Source organism: Uranotaenia lowii, unplaced genomic scaffold (assembly GCF_029784155.1).
Source record: "Uranotaenia lowii strain MFRU-FL unplaced genomic scaffold, ASM2978415v1 HiC_scaffold_545, whole genome shotgun sequence".
Classification (NCBI taxonomy): Eukaryota; Metazoa; Arthropoda; class Insecta; order Diptera; family Culicidae; genus Uranotaenia; species Uranotaenia lowii.
This window is the reverse complement of record NW_026598473.1, coordinates 269-23,318: the sequence shown is the minus strand read 5'-3', so window position 1 is coordinate 23,318 and position 23,050 is coordinate 269. Positions and strand designations below refer to the sequence as shown.

Below are 23,050 nucleotides of genomic sequence, written 5' to 3'. Positions count from 1 at the left end.
AAGTTGAAATTTAAAAAAAACTTCGTTTAGCAAACACTATTACGTTAGTTTATTTCTTCAAAATAGTTCTCTAGCAATTTATTTGAGTAAAAAAGTTTATTTCTAATAATATGCATATCAGCAAAGTACTAAGCCAAAATTACTACTGATAATTTGGCACTAAAAGTAATTCTCATGTACCTAATCAATAGGTTAAAGTTGAAAAACCTTTAAAGTATTTTAACGTGGTGGTAACCGTTCAAGTTTGCATAGCATCATAAAAGTTAACAGCGTTAGTAAACAGCTCCTGATAGTATGTTACATATCCTTTCTAACGTTAAAATTTTGAATGAAAATATACCTGGGCAACTAACTCATCAAAAAAAGTCCAACTTACTTAAGTTAAACGCTTCAACATTTTGATGTACTCCGATCATTTCTATTAAAGAACTGTGTAGTCTGTAATTAAAAAAAATATTATGATCTTTTTAGTTTTATTGCAAACCTTAAGTCCTTAACAGCATTCATTTAAAATGAGATTCTCTTTTGCAGCCAACCTTTTGCCCGATTTCAAGAACATCGAATAAAAAATAATACATCCACGCACAACGAGTAAAAGTTATGGTTTTTTAAAAAAAGTTAAAGAATATACACATTCTCCCTATATACAAATCAATGTTATTGTAATGGAATTTATCACTTGAAATTTCGGCACATTGGCAATACTCTAGTGATTTTCTTATATATTTTTTTTTTCTCCCAACGATTTCGGCGTTCCTACTCTACACTTCCTCATTAATCACAATCCAGCTCAACAGATTTATTATTTGCTTGAGGGAAAACCCGAATTACAACATCTTTTTTCGTCAATCCTTCTCACTTCGGTCGATTCTCGTGCATTAGTTTCCCAGCCTCGCAGCAAACGTTTCGGGAATCAGATTTTTTATCGACGTAAATACACACATTCGAAACACGTGCTTTAATTCCAGCTTCTTACTTGTACCTTCTAACAGAATAAAAACAAAAATGCTTTTCATTATCCATTTCAGAGTAGCATTTGCGGCAATGGTTTTCATCGTCGATAAAACCTAAGCATAACTTTTAGGTTTTGTTTCCTCTTCTTTCACTTTTGATGAAATCCATCTGTTGCGGATTAAAAATTCACGAACGCCACGTGGCTATGCGGTGATCAGGGTCACGTGTGCTCTTGCGTGTGTCTGTATACATATAATTTATCTATCTTCCATTGGACGTTCTAGTCATAACTATTTGAAATCCTACCGTACACTTGAATTAGATATCTAGGTACTCCTACTTGCTTGCAGCATGCGGCATTTTTCCCTTTTCATATTCACTTTTTACAACGATCGGGAATCGATACGAAAGTCGATCTTTTCTATCGCAGAGCTTAGGAGTGTACTCATAAGAAAGGGTTGTTGGACTTTGATGATCCCGTCGTTGCACCGGCCGCCTGAAATTAGGTTAAAAAAATAGATGATTACACCTCGATCATAAACCCAAGACTTCACGGATTCAATGAAAACAGGCACTTACCATAAAAGGATTTCCAAAATGCCCAAAGTTGTTTAGTGGCTGATGGATCCCGTTAGACAAACCGCCGTACTGTGACATTCCTGGCGCTACTTGGCTTCCAAATGCACCCGTACTGCTACTGCTACTACTGCTGCTACTGTGGAAGCCGCCATTTCCGAAGCTAACCGATCCGTTCGACGGTAGGTTTCCATTGAGTAAACTGGCCGAGGCTGCGGGATACACGAACCCATTCTGATACGGCGAGGTAGCATAGAAACCGTTGGACGTCGCCGTCGTCGTTCCGTTTGCCCCGGGAATGGCCCAGCTCATCGTTTGAGCTGCTGGTTGACTATTCTGCTGCTGGAACGGATTTGCCGTCTTGAAGGGATTGGCCGCGGATGCTGTTGAGGGGCGAAACGTGAAATCACGATCAGCATTATCACAGACGAGCGCAAATTGTCAGAAATACAAAAAAACCGCATCTTACCTTGATGAACTTCAGTTGTGCTGTGGTTTCCATTGATGTGCCCATTACTCATGCCATTCATACCATGCCCATGGCCGTTGGTGGCGCCGATATTGTTGTTGTTTGTGACGTTGGCTTCGGCTTCCAGTTTGATTTCCCGGAACTGATCATCCAGATCTTTCAAGGCGGCATATCTATCAACGGACGGCGTCGCTGAGCTGGTACCGTGTGCTGCTTTGGGACTGGCAGAGACAGAGACTGGAAGACCTGTAATTTAAAAAAAAGAAATATTGAGGTAAGAATTCTAAACACGATTCAACGAAATTTGAAGCTAAATATGTTATTATATAAAATTATTTGTACCTATGTGATTTTATAAAATCTAAGTATCTAACTGATTACATGCAAATAACTTACGATTATTTTATACAACTGTCTAAACTGAATCTGAAACCAGATAATATTGAGCCCCGAACTTATTTCGCTGATGACAAACGGAATTGATACCAGTAAATTTTTAATTCTTCTGTTAAAATTTGAGCTTTCTTGCATGTGCTGTTGTTATCTGCCACGAGTTTATCATCATTCTCTTCGGAATTTTTACAACCTTTCATTTAATCTACAAACCATAATAATTGATCTCACGGATTGCCAACAGTTTTGAAATCATGAAAGGTTTTTCGTTCAAGTTTCCTTTCTGCCACTTGCATTCAAATCTAATTTCTTGCGCCACGTTTTTGGTTCGGTTAACTTGTGATGCGCCTGCTTTAAATAAATTTTCGTATGCAATTCATAAAAAATTGAATGCAACTTCAAAATGGCTGCAAACCAGTTGTTATAATCAGTTACCTCGAGTAACTCCAGGATAGCTAAAAGTATTAGGTATCATAATACATTGCTTGGATTTGTATAAGTTGTCCCATATTAGTTTTTTTAAACCACTTTTTGCATTTTTTTTTAATATAACAATGTTCATCAAATTATTTCTAATGTATTAAAGATTCAAAAAAAAAATCAACTTGGATTTTAATCAAGTTAAAAAAATGCTTTTCGCCAAATTTCTTAAAACTGAAATATGTAGGGGGAAGTGTTCCTAAATGCGCATAGCAAAATGACTGACCAATCAGTCCAGTTTGAAGGTACGCTCTGATCACATGGCATGAACAAATTTTGATAAAATACAAAGTCAAAAAATTTTAAAATACAAAAAAGATTTTGCAACAATTAGATGTAATGTATTAAGCTTTTAAAATTATGTATACATATCTCTAAACTAAAATGTTTGTGGTTTTGTTTTCAATTCAGTTTAAAATCAAAAATTCCACAAATTGAAACTTCAAGCAATGTTATAAATGATAAGATATAAATGAGAGACAACATTCGTTGGGTGCGGATGTGTTTTGGATTTGTTCTCTCGCGATGTGATTTTTACTCATGGTCGGTGTCGGATCGTTTTCCGCGAAACCGATCCCTAGTCACGTGGCAATTTGCAAAAGTGTTAAAATTTGATTTGGTCAAAGTGAAGAAAACTATTCAAAATGCGGCTTAATGCTAGAGGTGAAAGAGGGACATTGTGAAAATCAAAAAAATTCCAACTTAAGCGAAATGACGATGGAGCATTATTTGCCGTTTTTTTCTGGTCGTACTTTTGAAGCGAATAATCCAAACAGTTAAAATTGGTCGTAGTTCTCGAAAAAGTCCTCGGGAAAATGTTATATCTCTTCGAATACGTCGAATAAGTGTTTGTTTTGGAAAACAGGGAAAAGTAAAAAAAAAATGAGTTGTCGGTGACAAACTGCAAAATTCGGGTCGTTTAACGTTTAGCTCCGAGGCAGTCCAGGGAGTTGCGTAGGTGCTTTTATTCGTCATCTGAGCAGAAGGTGTCGAATTTTTTAATTTCGATGATAATCCAAGTGCTGGGTTCGATGGAGAAAATTTACGATTAAAAAAAAGATTTAAATATTCGACATAAAGTTAGTATTTTTCAGTTGGGTCCAGAGATACAAATGAACATTAAATAATCGCAAACCTAACTAGGGTCCATGTTTTTTTTTCTTTACAAAGATAATGTAGATAAAAAATTGCAATACAAATACCGTAAAACGGGGTTACTTTGATCACCGGGGTAACTTTGACCAACAATAAATTTTTGCACATTATCTTCAATAACTCAGTCTATAGAATGAATTGTTGAAAACTGGTTTCAACATTTGAAAGCCTATTTATTGAGAACCAAAGGCAAAATTTGGTTTGTGTATGAACTTTTTTTCTGTAAGTAAAAATGTAATTTTAAAATCCTAAAATATCTTTGATTTATAAGGCGCGCAAACAAACAGCTCTCCTGATGATACCAAAAAGCATTTAGAAGCAAACGGGTTGTTGAAAGTGAAAGAACAACTTGTTTTCATTGTATATGTATATTAATAGTGCTTTTTTTATAGTCATTTTGTAATAAATTTTCTATATTTGAAAAATAAGGACATTTTCCAAGAGTAAGCCCGTATTGGACAAATGGACAGGAATCCTATCAAATAATTAACTTTGAAGAAAAAAATATACTGGAAATAGTGAGAGGGCCTACCAGAATGTGTGAAGGTAAAATTTCTTTTGTGTTTTGTAGTTCAAACTATTTAGCAATTAATTTAATTTTTGCCCCTAAATGTATGCAACATAATAGTTCTTTCTTCGATTAAATTTTTTTTAAAGAAAACGTTAAAAAACTAGGTAAAATTTATTAACTAGCATTTGTAAATATTATGAAGGTATTTTGTATCCTTTATGATCAAGAAAACTCGTAAAAACCGTCGAAAATAGAGGCTGATCAATGTTACCCCTAAGCATCAGATTCAAAACAGAGCCGAAATCGATTTTTAAACCAAATTTAAAGTAATCTAAAAAAATTCTGCAACCATTTTTTACGTTCATAAGTGTCCAGTATTGGTTTTAAAAATATAAAACATGCCTAATTACCCTTAACAGAAAAAAAAATCCAAAAATATTGAAAAAAGTGATCAATATTACCCCGGATTACGATACTCATAACAACAAAAAACAAAGACAAAATTTGAAACTTTTGATAATTTCCATTTTAGAATTCGAAAAAAATTGATTATCAGAAACTATGAAAGATATGTTTTAAAGATTGAAATATAAGAAAATTGGAAACTCTCTTTTCGGAAATTTCGGAATCTTTTGGAAAACTGGGTTAAAAAAAATTAAAAAGAAAGTTTGTACCAACTAGACTTAATAAATCATTTAAAATTTTACACTGATGTTCGGTGACCCAAACGGGATCGGAAAAACGTATGGGAGCAAAAAGTCCTTTTTTTTTCAGTGGTCTAATGCGTACATAACCCGATATGTGCATTAGGATGGCAGCCAAATGGGTAATGTTGAAATTCGCAAACCGACCATAAACATTCTGTATATTGGCCTGAAAAACTGACCTGTGCAAATTTGAATAAAAAAAACCGAAGTTATAAAATTTTAAATATTTGCAAATTTGGAATTTTTCAAATCATTTCTTCCAGTTTATTTTCTTTATTTATTTATAATTTTACTAAATTTGAATAATTTGGAATAAAGAAATGAGAAAATCTCGATTTTTCCGATTTCCTTTGGTCCACCCCTAGATCTTTAATGGTCAAAAAGCCGAAACTTTGAACGGTTTGGGTCACTCCTAAATCAAGTCTGATTGAGCTAAAATTTTGCACAGGTCAGTTTTTTAGGCCAATATACAGAATGTTTATGGTCGGTTTGCGAATTTCAACATTACCCATTTGGCTGCCATCCTAATGCACATATCGGGTTATATAGGGTCAAGTGGGGTAATTATGAACACGGGGTAATTCCGAACAAGTGCCATACGCGCTGCTGTGGGGGATGAATGAACACCAAAAGTTCGAAAAGTGGTAGTTTAACATCCGATTGATAGCTGTAAGGTGTTTCCGATCTGTTTTCAAATCATAATGATATCATTTCAGATGTTTTAAAAAACCATTACCTCGTGAAACGGAAATCGTTTCGGACAGTGTTCAATGTTTTGAATATCCTAATAATAATTTGGAAATCCTGCTAGAATATTGTTATCAACTGTTTTACATGCAGTTTATGATGCTTTGTCTGGATTTTGAAGAAATTTTGAAAAATTTAATTCGTACTGATTCACAGATGAGTGTTTATATTTACCCCATAGTTTCCGTCCTATGGGGTAATTATTAACACATCTTCTTATACATTTCCTGACATTTCTAATGCTTTTTAATGGTCAAATGATTTATTCATCAACTTAGGGGGCCATTCACTAATTACCCAAGCATTTCCAGATCCCTTTTCCCCTCCTCCCCTTGTGAGAAATTTCTTAAAAAACTACTCCCCCCCCCCTTTCTATAACATCTTAACATATTAACGACCGTGAAGAAATCTTAGCCGGGAAACATCAACACTCGGCATTGTATCCCAGAATCCACTGGACCAAATTCAATTAATTTCATAATTAAATTAGGTCTACAATGTGTTAAGTTTTGAATTTTTGAGAAATTGATTTTTCTTTCCAAAATTGAGATTCGGATTTAGAAAAAAAAACTCTACCAGTTCTTTTCAGTCTTTGCGAAAAACTTTTGAACCTCATTTTTTTTTAAACTGAAAATAAAATTTCAAAAGTGGAAAAAAGTGAATAAAATAGAAATTTTGAAAAAAGCTCAATCTGTAACCAAATTTAAACAAGTCTTAATTTTGTTTAAATAAAGAGTGATAAAAACTCGATTTTCGTTGATAAAAAAGTCCACAAAGCAAAGATCAATTTTCCTGAATGTTTGGACAACGTGCTGCTATTCAGAACATTAGATTTACAGCAAATAATAATGGTTTATGTGTTAAATCCGGAAAAATCTATTTTCTTGCAGTCTAATTTTTTACTTAGATACTTTTTTCAATATTAATTTAAGCCTACCCCTTTTCTAATACCTGATAAATACTTTTTTCAATGTTAATTTGTTCGAGTATTTTTTTTATTTGGGGCAAAATGAACATCTTTTGGTTGAAGATTTTCTCTTTCAGTTTGTTGAGGAAAACTTCGGTAGTACTTCAATTTTTTTTTTTTGAAAGTATAGAACTACTTATGTGAACTTTCAGACAGGTGATAAAAAAATTTATAAGTGTAAATATTTTTCAAAACTGTCGATCATATAGAACTGACAAGAATTGTAAAAATGACTGTTAACTGATCCAAGAAGATTTTAATGAGTGCTTTTGTGAGACAACGACGAATTTCCTGTATATGTATAGGTTTCAAATTCATGATACCTCGCACGTACGTGAAAAGCCTATCCCACGACATTTTGGTGAAGACTTGATGTTTGCTGCGCAGGACATTTTAAACGGATGTAAAAACTATCGAGTAGTCTAACTCGTCTAAAATTTCACACGTATGGAGAGGTCCTATCAAATAAAATGTTTTGTGAAGACGTAAAGAAACGGGAAAAAGAAACCAACCAAAACGTAAAAGATGTAACAAAGAAATTAAACTTTCGAAACAAAAGATAGAAAAATATCAATTAAAAAGAACACTAAATAGCTATTTTTCTATTGTTTTACATCTTAATTATGATTACATTTGTTTATTTTGCAAGTTTTATATATGAATTGGATTGAGTTTTTATAAAACAACCCAATTTCTTATTACTGCTAAGTATTTTCATTATTTGGTTTTGAATTGAGTATTTATGACATCATATAACTCATATTGGACAAGTCTCGGGGTATATATGAACATAGTTCGGGGTAATTATGAACAGAGTTTGGAGTAATTATGAACATAATTTTTTAAGTAAAAAATCACCATACACTGCTTACTATGGATAAATGTAACGTATAACTACTATTACTTTTCAAAAATTGTATACCAAGTTCGTAATCCGTGTTCATAATTACCCCCTAGAGACTGGGGTAATTATGAACAGACGTCCCAAGGACAGAGGTTGCGACCAAAAAACAAAAGTTGTTCTACAGAATGATTACGAGCACGGAAATATTTATTGATGGTAGCTTTTCAAAGTTTGTAATAAGAAATTAACATATGGTGGCTGTAAGTGTGCCAAATGAAGAAATTTTTTTCATAATTACCCCACCTAGCCCTACGCATTAGACCGCTGAAAAAAGGACTTTTTGCTCCCATACGTTTTTCCGATGCTGTTTGGGTCACCGTACATCAGAGTAAAATTTTAAATGATTTGGTTGATTCCTGAGTTAGCGCAACGCGTTTCAATTTTGTATGGAAATTTGTATGGAAGAAGAAATTTCAAATAAGCATGAAATGAAGTTGGTCTTTGGTTTTTGGTTTTGACTATTCTTTAACTTAATTTTTTTTATGCTAACATGACAAGCAGCTAAAGATTTCATGAAAAAAGTTATAACCATTGAAAATTAAAACATTCAATCCACTGAAAAGTATTTAAAAATGGCAGACTTTGCTTGTTAGGGCTTTCAATAATTCCATGAAATGTTTTTACAAAAGTTATATAAATCAATAAATTCCCTAACTATATAAAGCAGTTTTTTTGAGATTTTTTTCATCTCACCCTATATTTACACAGCTAAATAAGCAGTCAAAAATTCCGTAAATTAAAAAAAATAATTTTGAAAAAAAAAATGTTTAACATTGAACATCTTTTCTGGGGTACAAGTTAGGTTTGTTCACATGCATTGTGTGGTGCCGGTGCAGGTTAGGCGAAAAGGGAAGGGGAGGATGATTGGGGTGATCACCACCCGCAGTAGCTTCAAGCAAAAGGAAAATTCATGCGTTCGTTCGAAATTAACTCGGCCCGAGCGAGTCTCGGCTACAGTCGGACGGAGTAAGTAGTACTGTCATGCGAAATTCAACGCATTGAAAACTGTCACGAAGATATTCCCAAAACTGTCACGAAGCTTAAAAAACTTTCATACCCACGAACAAACTCTCGCATGAGGTAAAACAAGCCATCGCTGTACATCGCACGACCGCTCCTTTAAAAACTGTCGGGGAAGGAATATTCGGGAAGCTTTCATCGAGGTGCATGTGCGACGTTCGCAAGAATACTGTCGTTCGCCGGTACTTTTCGGAAGCCTGGGATCAAGTTTCCCTTAACTTCAAAAATATCGCAATTGTTTACTTCCACGAAAATGCTCCTAGTTCATCTACGAGTTAATGTATCGTTCCAACTTTGAAAGCATATAAAATTGAAATTACACGTTGTAAGGCAATACAAAAACGGCAAGTTGCTAAATTTTACCAATAAGATATGATAAAAATAAGAAAAGGGGATCAAGTATCCACATTCTCCACTAAATAAGAATCAAATGAAAAATTTAAACGTGTTGTAATGTATTGGCATGTGATACTTCTTTTGAACAGTTTCTCGAAATGGACAAGGTAGCAAACAAACGACCATGACATATCGTAACAAGTAGCAAAGTTAATATACTAAAATCACACAATATTATAATTGAAATGTATCCTTAACGTCTAGTTGAATTACTTACTTTTCACTAAGGACGATATGAATTACAAAATCAACACTTTTTCAATGAAAACAGTTAATTGAAAAAAAGAAATAAGAAACCCAAACTCACACTCAAAATTAAGAAAAACGTCGTGATTTGTTTCCGAATTACACGGTCAATTAGCCATTTATTGTGGTTTTCGGAGAAAAAGCTTCACTCAAATAAAGGTAGCAGATTTACCTCCAACAAGAATGTTTATTGAACACCATGCTCTACCGTTTTATATAGAGGAACCTACTGTCGAAAATAAATGGGAAGCTAAAATTGAGCCACAGGGAGAGAAGCACATGCTATTCGCAAACCAAACGTGATAAATTATTAACGCCAAATCAACCTCAACAAAACTCGGAACGCCAATTCATTCCCATTCATTTATCCAGCGCTTTTCGAAAAAGGTCAACTAATGAAATAAACCGACGAAAAAACAGATTGAAAAAGGCAATCAAAATGAAATTATTATTTTCTAATGTCTACTCATTCATGGGAGGAGGGATGCTTGCTTGCTGATGGGGTACTGTAAAACAATCAGTGGCGTACAAAACGAGAGAAAGAAAAAAAAACAATCAAAAAGCTCTTTTAGTTGGGTCAGCCACAAGCCATCATAAGTTATCGCCAACGGACGAAGTTGACTTACACCATCGATTTGGACTGTTGATGCTGGGAAGCTGCTGAAATTGCTTCTGTGTCACCAAATTCGGTGCTACTACTGATTGACTTGTTGGGATGACGTTATTGTAGTTCATTCCACCGACAGCACTACTGGTCAGTTGATGTTGTGGCTTTTGGTCGCCGGGTGGTGGCCACGTTGGACTAAACTGCTGCCACAGATTCCACTGGACGTTACTGTTGATGGCACTACTGTTAGTTGAGCTACTACCGTAGTTGGTGTTGGCGTGGGTGGGAAAGTTAAGACTACAACTCCCACTGTGCCCGATTATATTTGGATTGGGGTGGTAGCTAGCAAAGTAGCTGTAGCCATTGTTGGACGATCCATAGTGCATCGGACTGTTGGCCGGATTGGTCTGATAAGTTCCATTGTAGCCGTTTAAGTGAGTTAGACTACTAAATTTAGTTTGATCCGAGAAACCTCCAACACCTCCTCCTCCGCCAACGATGCAACTATTATTGTTATTATTACTATTAGTAGTAGTATTGTTGTTTAGCAGACTGTAGTTGTTGATGAATAGGTCATTTGGTATGCTGTTGACACTTGTTGTACTGCTGCTGCTAGTACTATCCATATGTTTGCTACTTTTACCGTCCGGACTACAAAAAGGAACACTCGTGTGCTCTAATTTTACCCACATACAATACCAAAACAGACATTTAGCAGGGCGTGTAAGTGGCATAGTTACATTTCACGAGAAGAAGAGGAAGAGCATGGGCGTCACATCCCGTCAGATGAAAGTTTTCCGTAATAGGCAAAGACGACACGGGTGATGCATCACAACAGACGCGTAGGCACAGTAACGAGACGAATTAAATTTACAGAAAGTGAAAAAAAAACAGAAATGAATTTCGTTTATCTACCTTCCCAGAGCAATTGTTTGGATGATTCGTTGGCGTATGACATGTGATTAATGTTCGCAATTACAAATGGGATGCTAGAGTACTTGAAATTATAATAATCCAATGCATGTGGGGTGTTTGTTTGGTCGTCTTTATAATTTGTGTATGAAATCAACTGAATAGTTTGACCTGGAGACTGAATCTCCTAATAATAGTCTTACCCCGTCTTAGCCGATTTAGGCTTTACAGACTGAATAAACGTGGACAACTTAAGATTAACATTTAACACCCAGCACCCAGCAGATGGGTATCGAACCCATGCCAGCCGTGGGCCAGCGATTAGGGGAGATGAGGGCATAACGAGCACCCGAGGCATAATGAGAACTACGCTTTTCTACGAAAGTGCGTATTTTCTTAAATAAATTTTCATGAGGATTTGTTTCGTACTTCCTATAGTATTAATTTTTCACAAAAAAAGGAATCTCCTTATCATTTTTACAGAGATATTTAAAAAAAACTAGCTTGGTTCTCAAGTTACGAAAATATTATAATTTTTGAGCACCACGAAATAAGCTCTTATGATCTTAAAATAACCTTGATCTATAATGTACGCACTGCAACATGATGTACACATTGTTTCTCAATTTTCACCATCATAAAATTTTTGATTTTTTACTTTTATCAATTTTAAAACACGTTTTTACTTAAATTTGTTGACTAGGGGCATATAGAGCACCATATTATCGAGGCATAATGAGCATTTTCTGCCGTAGAATCTAGCAGTGAATTAAAATTGATTTATAGCGCCACACCTTGACTAGTTTTCATCCGAAAATTCAGCCTATTGGTAAGGTGTCGGAGAGGTAATCAAAAGACTAGAGTTAGATTTCTGTTCGAGGTGATTTTTTTCCATTCACAATTCATGATCGATTTTTTTATTGTTACATTATACGGCTAGCAGCATCATCCTCCGAACAAAGCACTTAATGTATGAGCGTGCGTGAATTGTTTGTATTCTACAAACAGACCTAGATTATTTTATTATTGCTTTGTTTGATGAATCTACGGCTCACCTGACTTCATCGAATTGAATTCGCTGCTAGATTCCCCGGCAAAAACGCACATCTTGCTCTGATTATTGGTGCTCATACTGCCTCAGGGGGGGTTCTCATTATGCCTCCACAGTGGCTGGTTTTCAGCTTTTGGCAAATTTTTTTAAAATGCATTTTTTAACGTTTTCATCTAGTTTTTCACGTTTCAGCCCGTTAGGGAATAGGCTTTTCAAGTGTCTGAACACGAAACAATAATGTAACCTCCATATTATAGCTATTTTCTATGGTTAAATAACCGTTTTCCTTAAGGTGGCCATTATGCCCCCATCTCCCCTATCGTCTAACCACGCTAACCACTCGATGACAGAGACGTACATTACACTGTCAAACAGTTATGCTGTTTAAAAAAAAATTTAAGACACTTTAACGGTTGAGAGCAGTCATGCTTACTTCAACCAAGCCTATACTGTCAGTCATCTGACTGTCCCACGGTGTCTTTGGAAGAAAACTTTATTTTTCGAAAATTAGCAGCGGTAATTTTTGCAACATTCAAAAGCTGGGACTTTTCTGTTTCATTTGAGCCCAAATTTGAAATAATCCATCGGGGGGTTTGAAGCTTAGTTCTTTTAAAAATGTGACACTTTCTTTTGCTGATAGCTCGTTTACTAGTAATTAGATATTCAAAATTTTGACAGGATTTTGCTGCCTGTAAAAAGTACTATTTTACCGATTTTTTTTTCAAAATATAAATTTTACGAATTTTTAAGATATTTACGATGCAAGAGAAAAAGAAAATAATAAATTTGCAGTTTCCTTCAAAATCCATCATTCTCATATTGATAGCTGACAAAATCGTTGATAATTCAAAAAATAGCTGTGTGTGAGTGGTTGAAAAGTGCAAATACTGTCAAAAATGTCCAAAAAGATCATATCAAACAATGGAGTGAAGCACATGATCGCAACAACGGTTAAATGTCATCAGGGGAGTCAAGTCTCACACCTGCATTTTTAATTTTGAATAAGCGAAGAACTAAGGGTAAATAGCTGAAATTTTTCTGCTATTTCCAGAGCTCGTAAGCTGTACAGCCGGTACCGAGGCTATGGGACAGGTGGTTTCTGATGAACGACAAAACTTATGGAGTACCCAATACCCTATTTCAAATGAATTCCAGCGTTTAAATTCTATATCATGTCTGCTCGTGGCAAGGACCCGAGCATGTTCAAGTATGTATTTGTTGGTTGTTTTGTATAAAATATAAAATTTTGCTCCTGTGGAAAAAAAACAACAATTTTCAAAACAAAATTTTTGGTTTTTGATGTTTTAATAGCCTAAAAAGAGTAATCTTGTATGTACCCTTCGCAACCTACGATCTATACTTACCGATTATACTATAAGTTCAATCTCATGATGGTTTTACATCGTTATTGCCAGATTTTGTTAGCAGAAATTTTATTAAAAACGCTTTAAAGTGGCTGTTTGGGTTTTTTGTAGTCTGTCTCCGACAGAATTAATTCCGTTTAATGACGGGAAACTGTCCTCGACAGGACTCTGTAGAATGTTTATTTTGAATTTAGAATTTTGCCAATGCATATGAATATCGAGTTTTACTACTTACAAATAGTTCCCCTTAGCTATTGCCTGTATCTAGCGAGTGCCACGTCGGATAACAGAGGTTAATACCTAAACAAATTTCCTTGATTAATTTGAGGGAAATTTTACTAGGAAAAAAACTTACTTGCGACTAATCGATTCGCCTAATTTATGTCCGGAAGCTCTTATGCAAATGAGTTGCCTTTTTAAGCTGATGAATCGTAGATTCCTAAGAAAACCAACGCATGAATAGAATGCAATTGTAAGATTACAAGATAAACTTACTTGGAGAGAAGAATATCCAGGCTAGACTGGCGATTACGATTTAACTCAACTTAAGCGCTATTCAATTCAAAAGATTGAAAAAACGCTCGAAAACGTTACCTCGAGATTCCGGAATACAAAAATTTTCCGTTATTTTTCCATCTGACGTTTGCCGCTTTTTTCCTACCCGCTCAATCTAGAAACCCAAAATGTGGACCATAATCCCACGTAACAGTGGCTCAAAAATAATTAAGTTTTGTCAATTTAGAAACAGCTGTATCTACTAAATTGCCCTCAGGTTCTTTTAAAAGAGAAGTTTTGAACCGAAAAGTAGCTGAAATTGAAGGATGAGGATGTAGCCACTTAAAATACATATTAAACGAAGTATAAGTTGGAAAAACTGATCAATATCATGACTGAAAAAAGTGTGCGCCGGCCGATGGAAATTACCAAGAGAAGAATAGAATTTTTTGTTACAAAAAACTCAGAGTATATATTTTTAATTTTTTTCATGAATTAGATTACCTTCACATCCTCCATAGAAAGTAAACGAATGGTTTTGGAAATACATGCATTCGTAACTGTTTCGTTTCTAAGCTTTAGAACAATTTTTTTTTTTTGAAGATTTTTAACCTTTGAATGGTTTAATCATACTAATCACTGTTAGAACGCTTATTCTAAAATTAACGGTTATCCAACTCCATATGTCAATATTATGATCTAGTAGGAAATTTTCCTGGCTACAACTTTGTAGAAAACATCAAAGGGATACAAATTGAGAGAAAAGAGTTGTAATGTGACAAACAGTGTGGTTATTATTTCATTTGAAAAATCTAATAAAACATCTCATCACTGATTGTACCAAGACCAGAAAAAGTACCGTCAACTGGGGCAACATGCAACACTTTTAACTTCAATGGCTTCTAGAAAACTCACGACCACAGATAATCATATATTAAACTGACGTAGTCAGAAAAATACATTGGTTCCTTCGGTTATTTTTATTTTTTTTTTTTTCAAAACAGGCGATATTGGCTATATTTAGAAACTACTTGCAACAAATTTTGATTCAAATGAAAAATCTATCGTATGTAAAAGTATAGTTTTTGATAAATTGTTGATATCATAAAGGCCATTACGCATAAAAACACCTATTGTAGTTATTCCTGGTTCTGTTGAAACGAATTTTTACATTTTTCTGAACAAGGATATTGCATACATTTAGGGGTAAAAAATACCACAAATACAATATACTAGTTGAAATCCTAAAAATATATATTTGGATTAATTAATTTTCAATATAGACAACTGCGGGATGCAAAATAATTATGTTTGAACATATAGAAACGAGATTTACAAGGTGTCTCTATGATTTGCATTTTTTTGCATCTTAACTGAATTATAAAAATATTTATTTAAAAAAATTGGTGATTGTTCGAAAAATATTTTCACACCAACAGTGTTGGAACAGGATGATTAAACCAGTAAAAAATGTTTAGGTAATATCATTAAGCCAATCCGTAAAGTTTTTACGGCATCGAAAAATGTTAAAATTTGTACATTTATTGATGGATTTTTTTAAATAATGAACGAAAATGAAAAACTTTAAAATACTAGCTTAAAATGTGAAAAATTATGTGATCATCATTTTGTAATCATTAAAAGATAACTCGATTACGTTATATAAAATTAAAAATATCAGTGCTGTGATATATAAATGTTGCATCTAACCCCAATTTTGCAAGATGCCCCGTTTGACGGTATTCTACCAAATTAGTTATTGATTGTAGAATGTTTAAATTTTCATGATGATATGTTCACATTAAAAAATCAATCTTTTACATAAATTTGTTCAGGATAACCTGAAGTAGAAAGCATTCATAGGGTTTTAACATAAAAAAATGTCTCCCGATTTTCTTGAATATTTAATTTTATAATATTTTAAGCTAAGTTAGTGTGAGGATTGCAGGAACAAATATTTTTGGGACTAGTAAACATACTTGTCAATTTTAATCGATTGTTAAATCTAAGACACGGGTACAACAAGGTTGGTAAAGTGTCATATATGAAACCAAAACTAAATTTTAACCTTTTGTTCATGTTTGATTGCATAAGTTAGCGTTTTCGGAAGCATTCGTGTAAGTAAAAATGTGGTCGAATTTGAGTTTCCAAGCGGAACATATGTAAATATAAATTAATTCAAATTAATAAATTAGAAAAATGGACAAAAGCTTGCATCCGAAAACTTTGTATATAATCTACATTTCACAAAATATAAAAATTGAGATAATTTATATCGAAAATAAGAAAAAAAAGTCGTAAACAACAGGTGATATACTTCCCATTTTTTTGCAGTTTAGTTTTGTTCTTTCAACTCTTTGAATTTTAGAGAATTTATCAAATTTTTGTTAAAATACTTTAAACTTTATTTATTCCTCCCTTCGGGATTATTGGAAAAATCGGAGTAATAAAACAGAATTTGATATTTGTTTCGGATATCCCTATAAATGCTCATCTCCATTACCCATAAATGCTCTTTATTTCAGATTATCCTGATCAAATTTATGTAAAGATTGATTTTTTAATGTGAACAAACCATCTTGAATATTTAAACACTCTACAATCAATAACTAAGTTGGTAAAATACTTTTATGGTATTGGTACAATCAGTGGTGAGATGTTAGATTTTTCAAATAATATCACACTGTTTGTCACATTACAACTTTTTTCTCTCAATTTGTATCACTTTGATGTCTTCTACAAAGTTGTAGCCAATAAAATTTTCTATTTGATTATGTTATTGAAATATGGATTTGAATTAATGCTAAACGTGAAACAAGCGTTTTAACAGTGATTAGTATGATTTTGTCTTCGAAAAACCCATTAAAAAGGTTAAAATCTTCATTTGAGTCCAAATTTGAAATTATCCATGAGTTAGACTAGAACAACTATTTTTTCCGGAACGAACAAGCAGCTTCTGGCGGTAGTTGTCGCTGACATGTTCAGAAAGTATGTCACATTTTTATTTTTGATATTTCAGTTTCCTTGTTCTGGAGTATCGAGTGATATCTGTACGCGAGTGGAATTTTAGAAATGGCTCCACCAAAGTCAAGCCAGAAGGCAGCCAAGAAGTCTGGCAAGGATACCAAGAACATCTCCAAGGGGGAAAAGAAGAAGCGCAAGCCTCGCAGGAAGGAAAGTTACGCCATCTACATCTTCAAGGTGTTGAAGCAGGTACATCCGGATACTGGAATCTCGTCCAAGGCGATGGGTATCATGAACAGTTTCGTGAACGACATCTTCGAGCGAATTGCTGGCGAGGCTTCCCGATTGGCTCATTACAACAAACGATCGACGATTACATCACGGGAAATCCAGACGGCCGTCAGGTTGTTACTTCCGGGAGAGTTGGCCAAGCACGCCGTGTCCGAGGGTACCAAGGCCGTCACCAAGTACACCAGCTCGAAGTAGATCGGCAATGAGAGCTTAGCGCTTCTATTTCTTTACAAGTTGAGGCATTTTTTTGAAGTATCGCAGAGCTAATGTAATTACGTTTTTGGTAAATATAAATTTATTGCGGAAATCTTGAGTTAGCATACTCAAAATCCAGTGCAAAGTTGATTTTGAGTGCAAGAAAATCGGAAAAAATTGCTACCTTTGAAAGTTCGTCAAAATTTATGTGTTTCGTAATTTGACAATCTTAAAATTGAAAAATGTGCCAAACTATGTCAACTATCCATTCCTCTTTCAAAATTTATCTTCTGTGACTTAAACAATTTTGACGGTTCATTGAATGAAAAGTACGGTTTTTCACCATTTTTTTACATTTTTTGTGGTTTTTGGAAACAAAGTACTTTTTTTAAGCATTCAGTAGCTGATTTACAGTCTTTTTTCCGAAGCATTGTTTTTCGGAGTTTTTTCTTAGACCTTGAATGACGAAAAACTGAAGCAAAAAACTGAAACATATTTGAGTTACATTACGAGATTTCCAAACTAAAAATTTGGTAAAATCGGTTGGAAAACAAGATAGATTCATTGGTTTGTCATTTGAGTGTCAAATTGACACTCTAGGGACTGTATCGGGTAAAAATTTCAGGGACGGATGGGGGTTAAGGCAAGTTGAAGCTGTTATACATTCTTCCAGTATTTGGCATCACCTTGTTTCTGATTTAAGTGGTTTTTATTATTTTATTTTTGGGTCAGAACTTAACAAACAAATTTTTAAATGAATTTTCGTTTAGTAAGTTTTCTGGTTGAAGGTAAAAAAAAACTGAAAATGTACTTGCACAGCTAGTTTTCTAGTTTAACCATGTTTCACTTTTAAGATAGTATAAAAGTTACAGAAGACCATCATAAGAAAAACATACAAAAATCAATTTCCGGGAAAGACAGTAAAGTGTTTGAATAACCCTTTGTTCTTTTTTGAAAATCTTAAAAAAATTGAATAAAGTTAACTCAACAAACTTCAAATGTGTCATAGTCAAAAAGTTCAGGATTTTCAAAAACCCATGATGATACAATTCTAAAAACGCTTGCATTGAAATTGAATTTTCTGTCCGTGTTTCTGTGTGATGAATGTACGATCAAATGCTTCTAAACTATGTATAACACTGCCGGCATGGAATGAGGTAAGCCAAACATAAATAAATTATGAACGTGTGTGCATCGAGATATGTACGGTATGGCATGGCAATGACATAATAACACTTTCATCCAATCGTAAATCAAAGCAGACAATATGTAAGTCTCTGGAATCCCTATATCACACATCGCTCACCTGCCGCGTTGTAAATTGTGCTGTGCTCGAAATCTGCAAAGTTCTCCATCATCTCACTGCCACTGCTCGTCGATCCGTTGCTACTCCGATGGCCATTGGACAGATTGCCGTTGTTCTCGTTATACCTATTGATCAACTTGTGATTACTGTTGTTCTTCAGTCCATTCACCGGTCCAACGTTGTTGTTGTTGTTATTGTTGCTCACGGTGGCTGTTCCGTTTACGGCGACAATGTTGGCATTACTGAAGTCGGCCACAAAGTCCGAGTCAGGTGTGAATTTGTTGGCATTACTATTAGCGTTGCTTATACTGGTCAGTAGTCCATTCTTTTGGCTTCGCTCGAAAGTGCCATTCAGCCTTTGGTGATGATGATCCGAGTGCTTCTGAGGTGTCGGTGGCAAGATTCTGGGAGGTTCACTGAAGAAGTTGCTATCGTCCGGGGTAAACTGTTGCTGGAATTTGAGATTTGTACTGGAATTCGTGACCGACGATGACCCATTGCTGCTGGAGGTGCTGTGAAGTCCGTTACTGGAGTTTGAGTTTGTCCTGCTCAGTCGAAGGGATGTTGGCGGCGTCAGGGTTACCGTTTTCAGAGGCACTAGGTTGTCGGTGCCATTTTTGATACTGCTTATGTTGCCATTACTACCACTGATGCCATTGCTGGAGGCGAGCGAGTTTGTCGAGTTGGTTGTGTTGGCTGGAAGTGACTTCAGAGGACTAGCTGGTTCTAGGTAGTATCTGAAATGTGAGCAAGGTGAAGAAATTTATTTAGCTTTTAATTTCAAATAAAAACACAATCATTAGATTAATGAAAGAATTCACTATCCGTGAAGTTCTGGCCCGATCTAGCCAACTGTCTTAACACACGGAATATATTGGAATGAAACCAGCAGAATAATATTGATGTTTTTGAAAAAAAATATTATTCCACCAAACTACCCACAGTTTCGGTCCATCAAAAATATTGGTCAATAGTCGAGAGTTCAAAAGTAAATAGAAAAAGGGTGGCTAATTAATCAAAACATCATCTGATATGGCGAAGTGGCGGAAAAAATTGCCGATACGGTTGATTCGAAACTGTGTAGACATTTTTGTGAGATATTCGACAAAGAGTTTGAAATTTCATTAAAACTGCAAAAAAAATTGTATTTTTCCCTAAAAGTTTAATAAAACCCTGAAAAACCTATTCACCCATTTTGTTCGATATTTCCTAATGCAAAAATCGGAAATTGTATGCGACTCGATTCTAAGTAGTACAAGCCTTAATAACATTTTATAGAATTTGTGCAACAACATCAAACATGTTTCAAGAATCAGTTAAATTAATGATTTTTCCGTTATTTCAGCATTTTTTTTTATATAGAATTCCAATTCTACGTTTTTCATAGCCTAAGTGTAATCTACTTTCTAAATTTGAGACAACTGTAATGAACTAACAATATTCCAATATAAAGTTATTACCACGAGATTGCGTAAAATTATAGCACCTTTTCACCCTGAAAGTACTTCTGTTTAAATGGTACTGAATTGCTCGCATGGAATAAAATTCGGGACGATAGCTTCATGAATGAAATAATTGAGCAACAATGGGATGCTTAACTAAAGCAATTTGAAAATTTGTTGAAAATCAAATTATTCAAATATCTTTTAATAATTTTAGGGTCCGTTAAAATACGGAGTAAAAAATTTAGATTACTATGCATCGCTCATATTGCTCTATTGCATTGATCTGATAAAATACAAGTTCATTCTTTGAATAAGTTATCGGGAAACTCATTTCCAACTCGATCCAAAAAGTGTCAGAATCTATTGAACCTTTCTCAAACGCTCAATTTACGTGATCTCAATGATAAATTCCACCGAACGTAGCTTCTGTGTAAGCTGTAAGCCGGGGTGTGCCTTACCTTTTGCGTTCGTATTTGTCAATCATAAAATCTCGATGCTCCTGTTTGATGGCTCGTTTCGGATCCCAAAGCCCCAGCCAGGTCCTCTGGCAGGCATCGTTGCCATTCTGGCGGACGAAATCGATTTCATCCGGTGTGAATGTGGCCATCGAGATCGATTTTACTCGGTGCGGTGGCGTGAGGCCGCGTCTGGTGGAAGAAAAAGAAAAAGAGAGAGAGGTAAAACACAGATTATCAGATTAGCTACAGGATCAAAGTTCGAGGAAAGCCGAAGTTGATTAATTATACGCTTTCCTTTTGGCAAAGTTCTGCCAATGTTGTGAGGGTATTACAATGAAAGGTACCAAAATTTCAATTTAAAATGGTTGAACAATTTGCTACACTTCAAACGAGAAGCCAAGGGCAAGATATGGAGTCTTGAAACGCAAACCCTTACTGGTTTTCAATCATATAGCTTTAGTGAAATGAAGTACGATCTGCTCTAAATTATCCGAGCATTTCGTCACTGTGAGCTTTGCTCACAGTTGTTGAACATTTTCAGCATTTTCAGGAATCGTGTAGCCAAAGCTACATATTGCGTGACAGAAGGGAATTAATGACAACAGCACCAAACTCGAGTGATACTTCGAAAAGCCAGTCAAGGTCTTGTCCACACTTGTTCGCACACCGGAAGGCATATAACTTTTTCCACCGATTCCGATTCCGATTCGGACACGCACTGTTGTTCAGTTGATGTAGCACAAGGCCATCGATTTTCAAGTGGAACGTTTCTATCAAGGGACAAAAGAATCAATAACTATTTGGAATTCTAATCTTGCAAAAAAAAAAATCTGAGCTAGCAATATAGAATGGAAAACTGAAATTTTAATTATGTATATATTTTCAAAAAACCTCAAGGAAAATCGAAATAATTATTCTCTGCATCTTCAATGACATCCACGATATTCAGAAAAAAAACTAATACATATCAAATGTTTTAACACTACAGTTTTTGGTGATTTTCTAAAATGAACCTTGTTAGTCTCTGGAGCCACTAAATCAGATGTCTTATAAGTTTCATCTTTCAAGGCGAATACAGTTATTCGTTTTAAAGCTAATTAGTTTTTTTTTTCTCATTTCAGTAAGAAAAAACCTGAAAATAATCATGATTTTGAGTCAAACGTGTAATTGGTAGAATTTCGAAAAGGTGCTAAAAAGAGTTTGACATCACTAATTGCGACGATTGCACCAACATCATTAAAAAGGAAAATTTACAAATGAGTAGAATAGGCGTATGCCAACGCCTCGATATCATAGTCAGAAGGGTTTACTATCTTACCGTAGTTGGTAACTGCATTTTTCACTGCATGTCCTCCAACCTTACTCTCAAATTTTACTCGAGATTGGCATAGATTAGCTAATAAAAGATGTTTTCAAATGTATGATTCATTAAGGAATCAGAAGAAATGCAAACTCTATAGTAATAGAAACAAACTAAGATACAATAAAAAGGTTGGAAACTGTTTCTAAGTGTAGCAATTTTATTAATTCTACGTAGGTTATACAAGCAATACCTTATTGTTTAATTTAAATTTAAAATTAATTATCAGATTTGGAATTGTAAATAGGTAATAAATAGCTCGATTTTAAAAGATACGAAGTAACGACCTTCGACAAAATTGTTCAGCGAAAATTTTCTTAAGAAAATTTATAAATTAGCACAAAAACCAGTAGCAAGCTTCCACAGAAGAATAAAAAATATGTTGATTTTTCAGTACAAAATATTCAACTTTCCCATACAAACATAAAGTTTAAATTTACTGCTGTAAATGATGCCTTAAAATTCTGCAAAAAATCATGGATGAGTTTTGAACCAAAACGAAGGTTTTAAGACCCCAGGCTTTATGAAATTCAAAAGTGTCCTGAAAACGACTCAGTCTACTATACATAATTGTCTAAGAGTACGATTCCTATACAGTTGCTTAAAAAGATTAGACACAATCTACCGTGACGTGAGTTCACTCTTTTCGCACTTATTTCATTCTAGAGGTTAAGCGATTAACTTTTGAATAAAAAAATAATAAAAGCAAATGAAGCTATGCTTTTATGACGTGGATTCACTCAGTTTCAACAAAACAAGGTTGTGGAATGAATCAAGTCACGAAATTTAAGGTTATTCTGAACATTCATCTACGGTTTTGAGCTTCTATGGACAGTTGTTGGAAAACTTCCTTTTCTCTTAATTGGTTATATATAAAAGTTACTGCGTTTTCGCCTATCTTTCTCTTGTAACATCAACGTGGCCAAAACTTCTAAGGAAAATAAAAAACTGGCATCCCTAATTTTTCTTTTCAACTTTGAATTTGTTGCATAGGTATTGAATGCATTGCATATACAACTACGGCCAGGTCAACCATGTTAAACTGTTAAACTTGTTAAACTCGACACAAATGCCATG

The 23,050-nt window shown here is 34.5% G+C and overlaps 1 protein-coding gene across 1 annotated transcript; it reads right to left on the bottom strand.

Moving 5' to 3' along the window:
- Positions 1–456: 456 nt before the first annotated feature.
- On the bottom strand, positions 457–20,796 carry LOC129760268 (nuclear transcription factor Y subunit alpha). Its single transcript, XM_055757880.1, has 6 exons — positions 20,614–20,796; positions 18,711–19,447; positions 10,152–10,808; positions 2,000–2,245; positions 1,534–1,913; positions 457–1,450 (listed from the first exon to the last, which is right to left on the bottom strand). Exons 1-6 carry the CDS (start codon positions 20,760–20,762, stop codon positions 1,400–1,402), a joined length of 2,220 nt encoding a protein of 739 aa, XP_055613855.1. The 5' UTR covers positions 20,763–20,796; the 3' UTR covers positions 457–1,399.
- Positions 20,797–23,050: the final 2,254 nt, after the last annotated feature.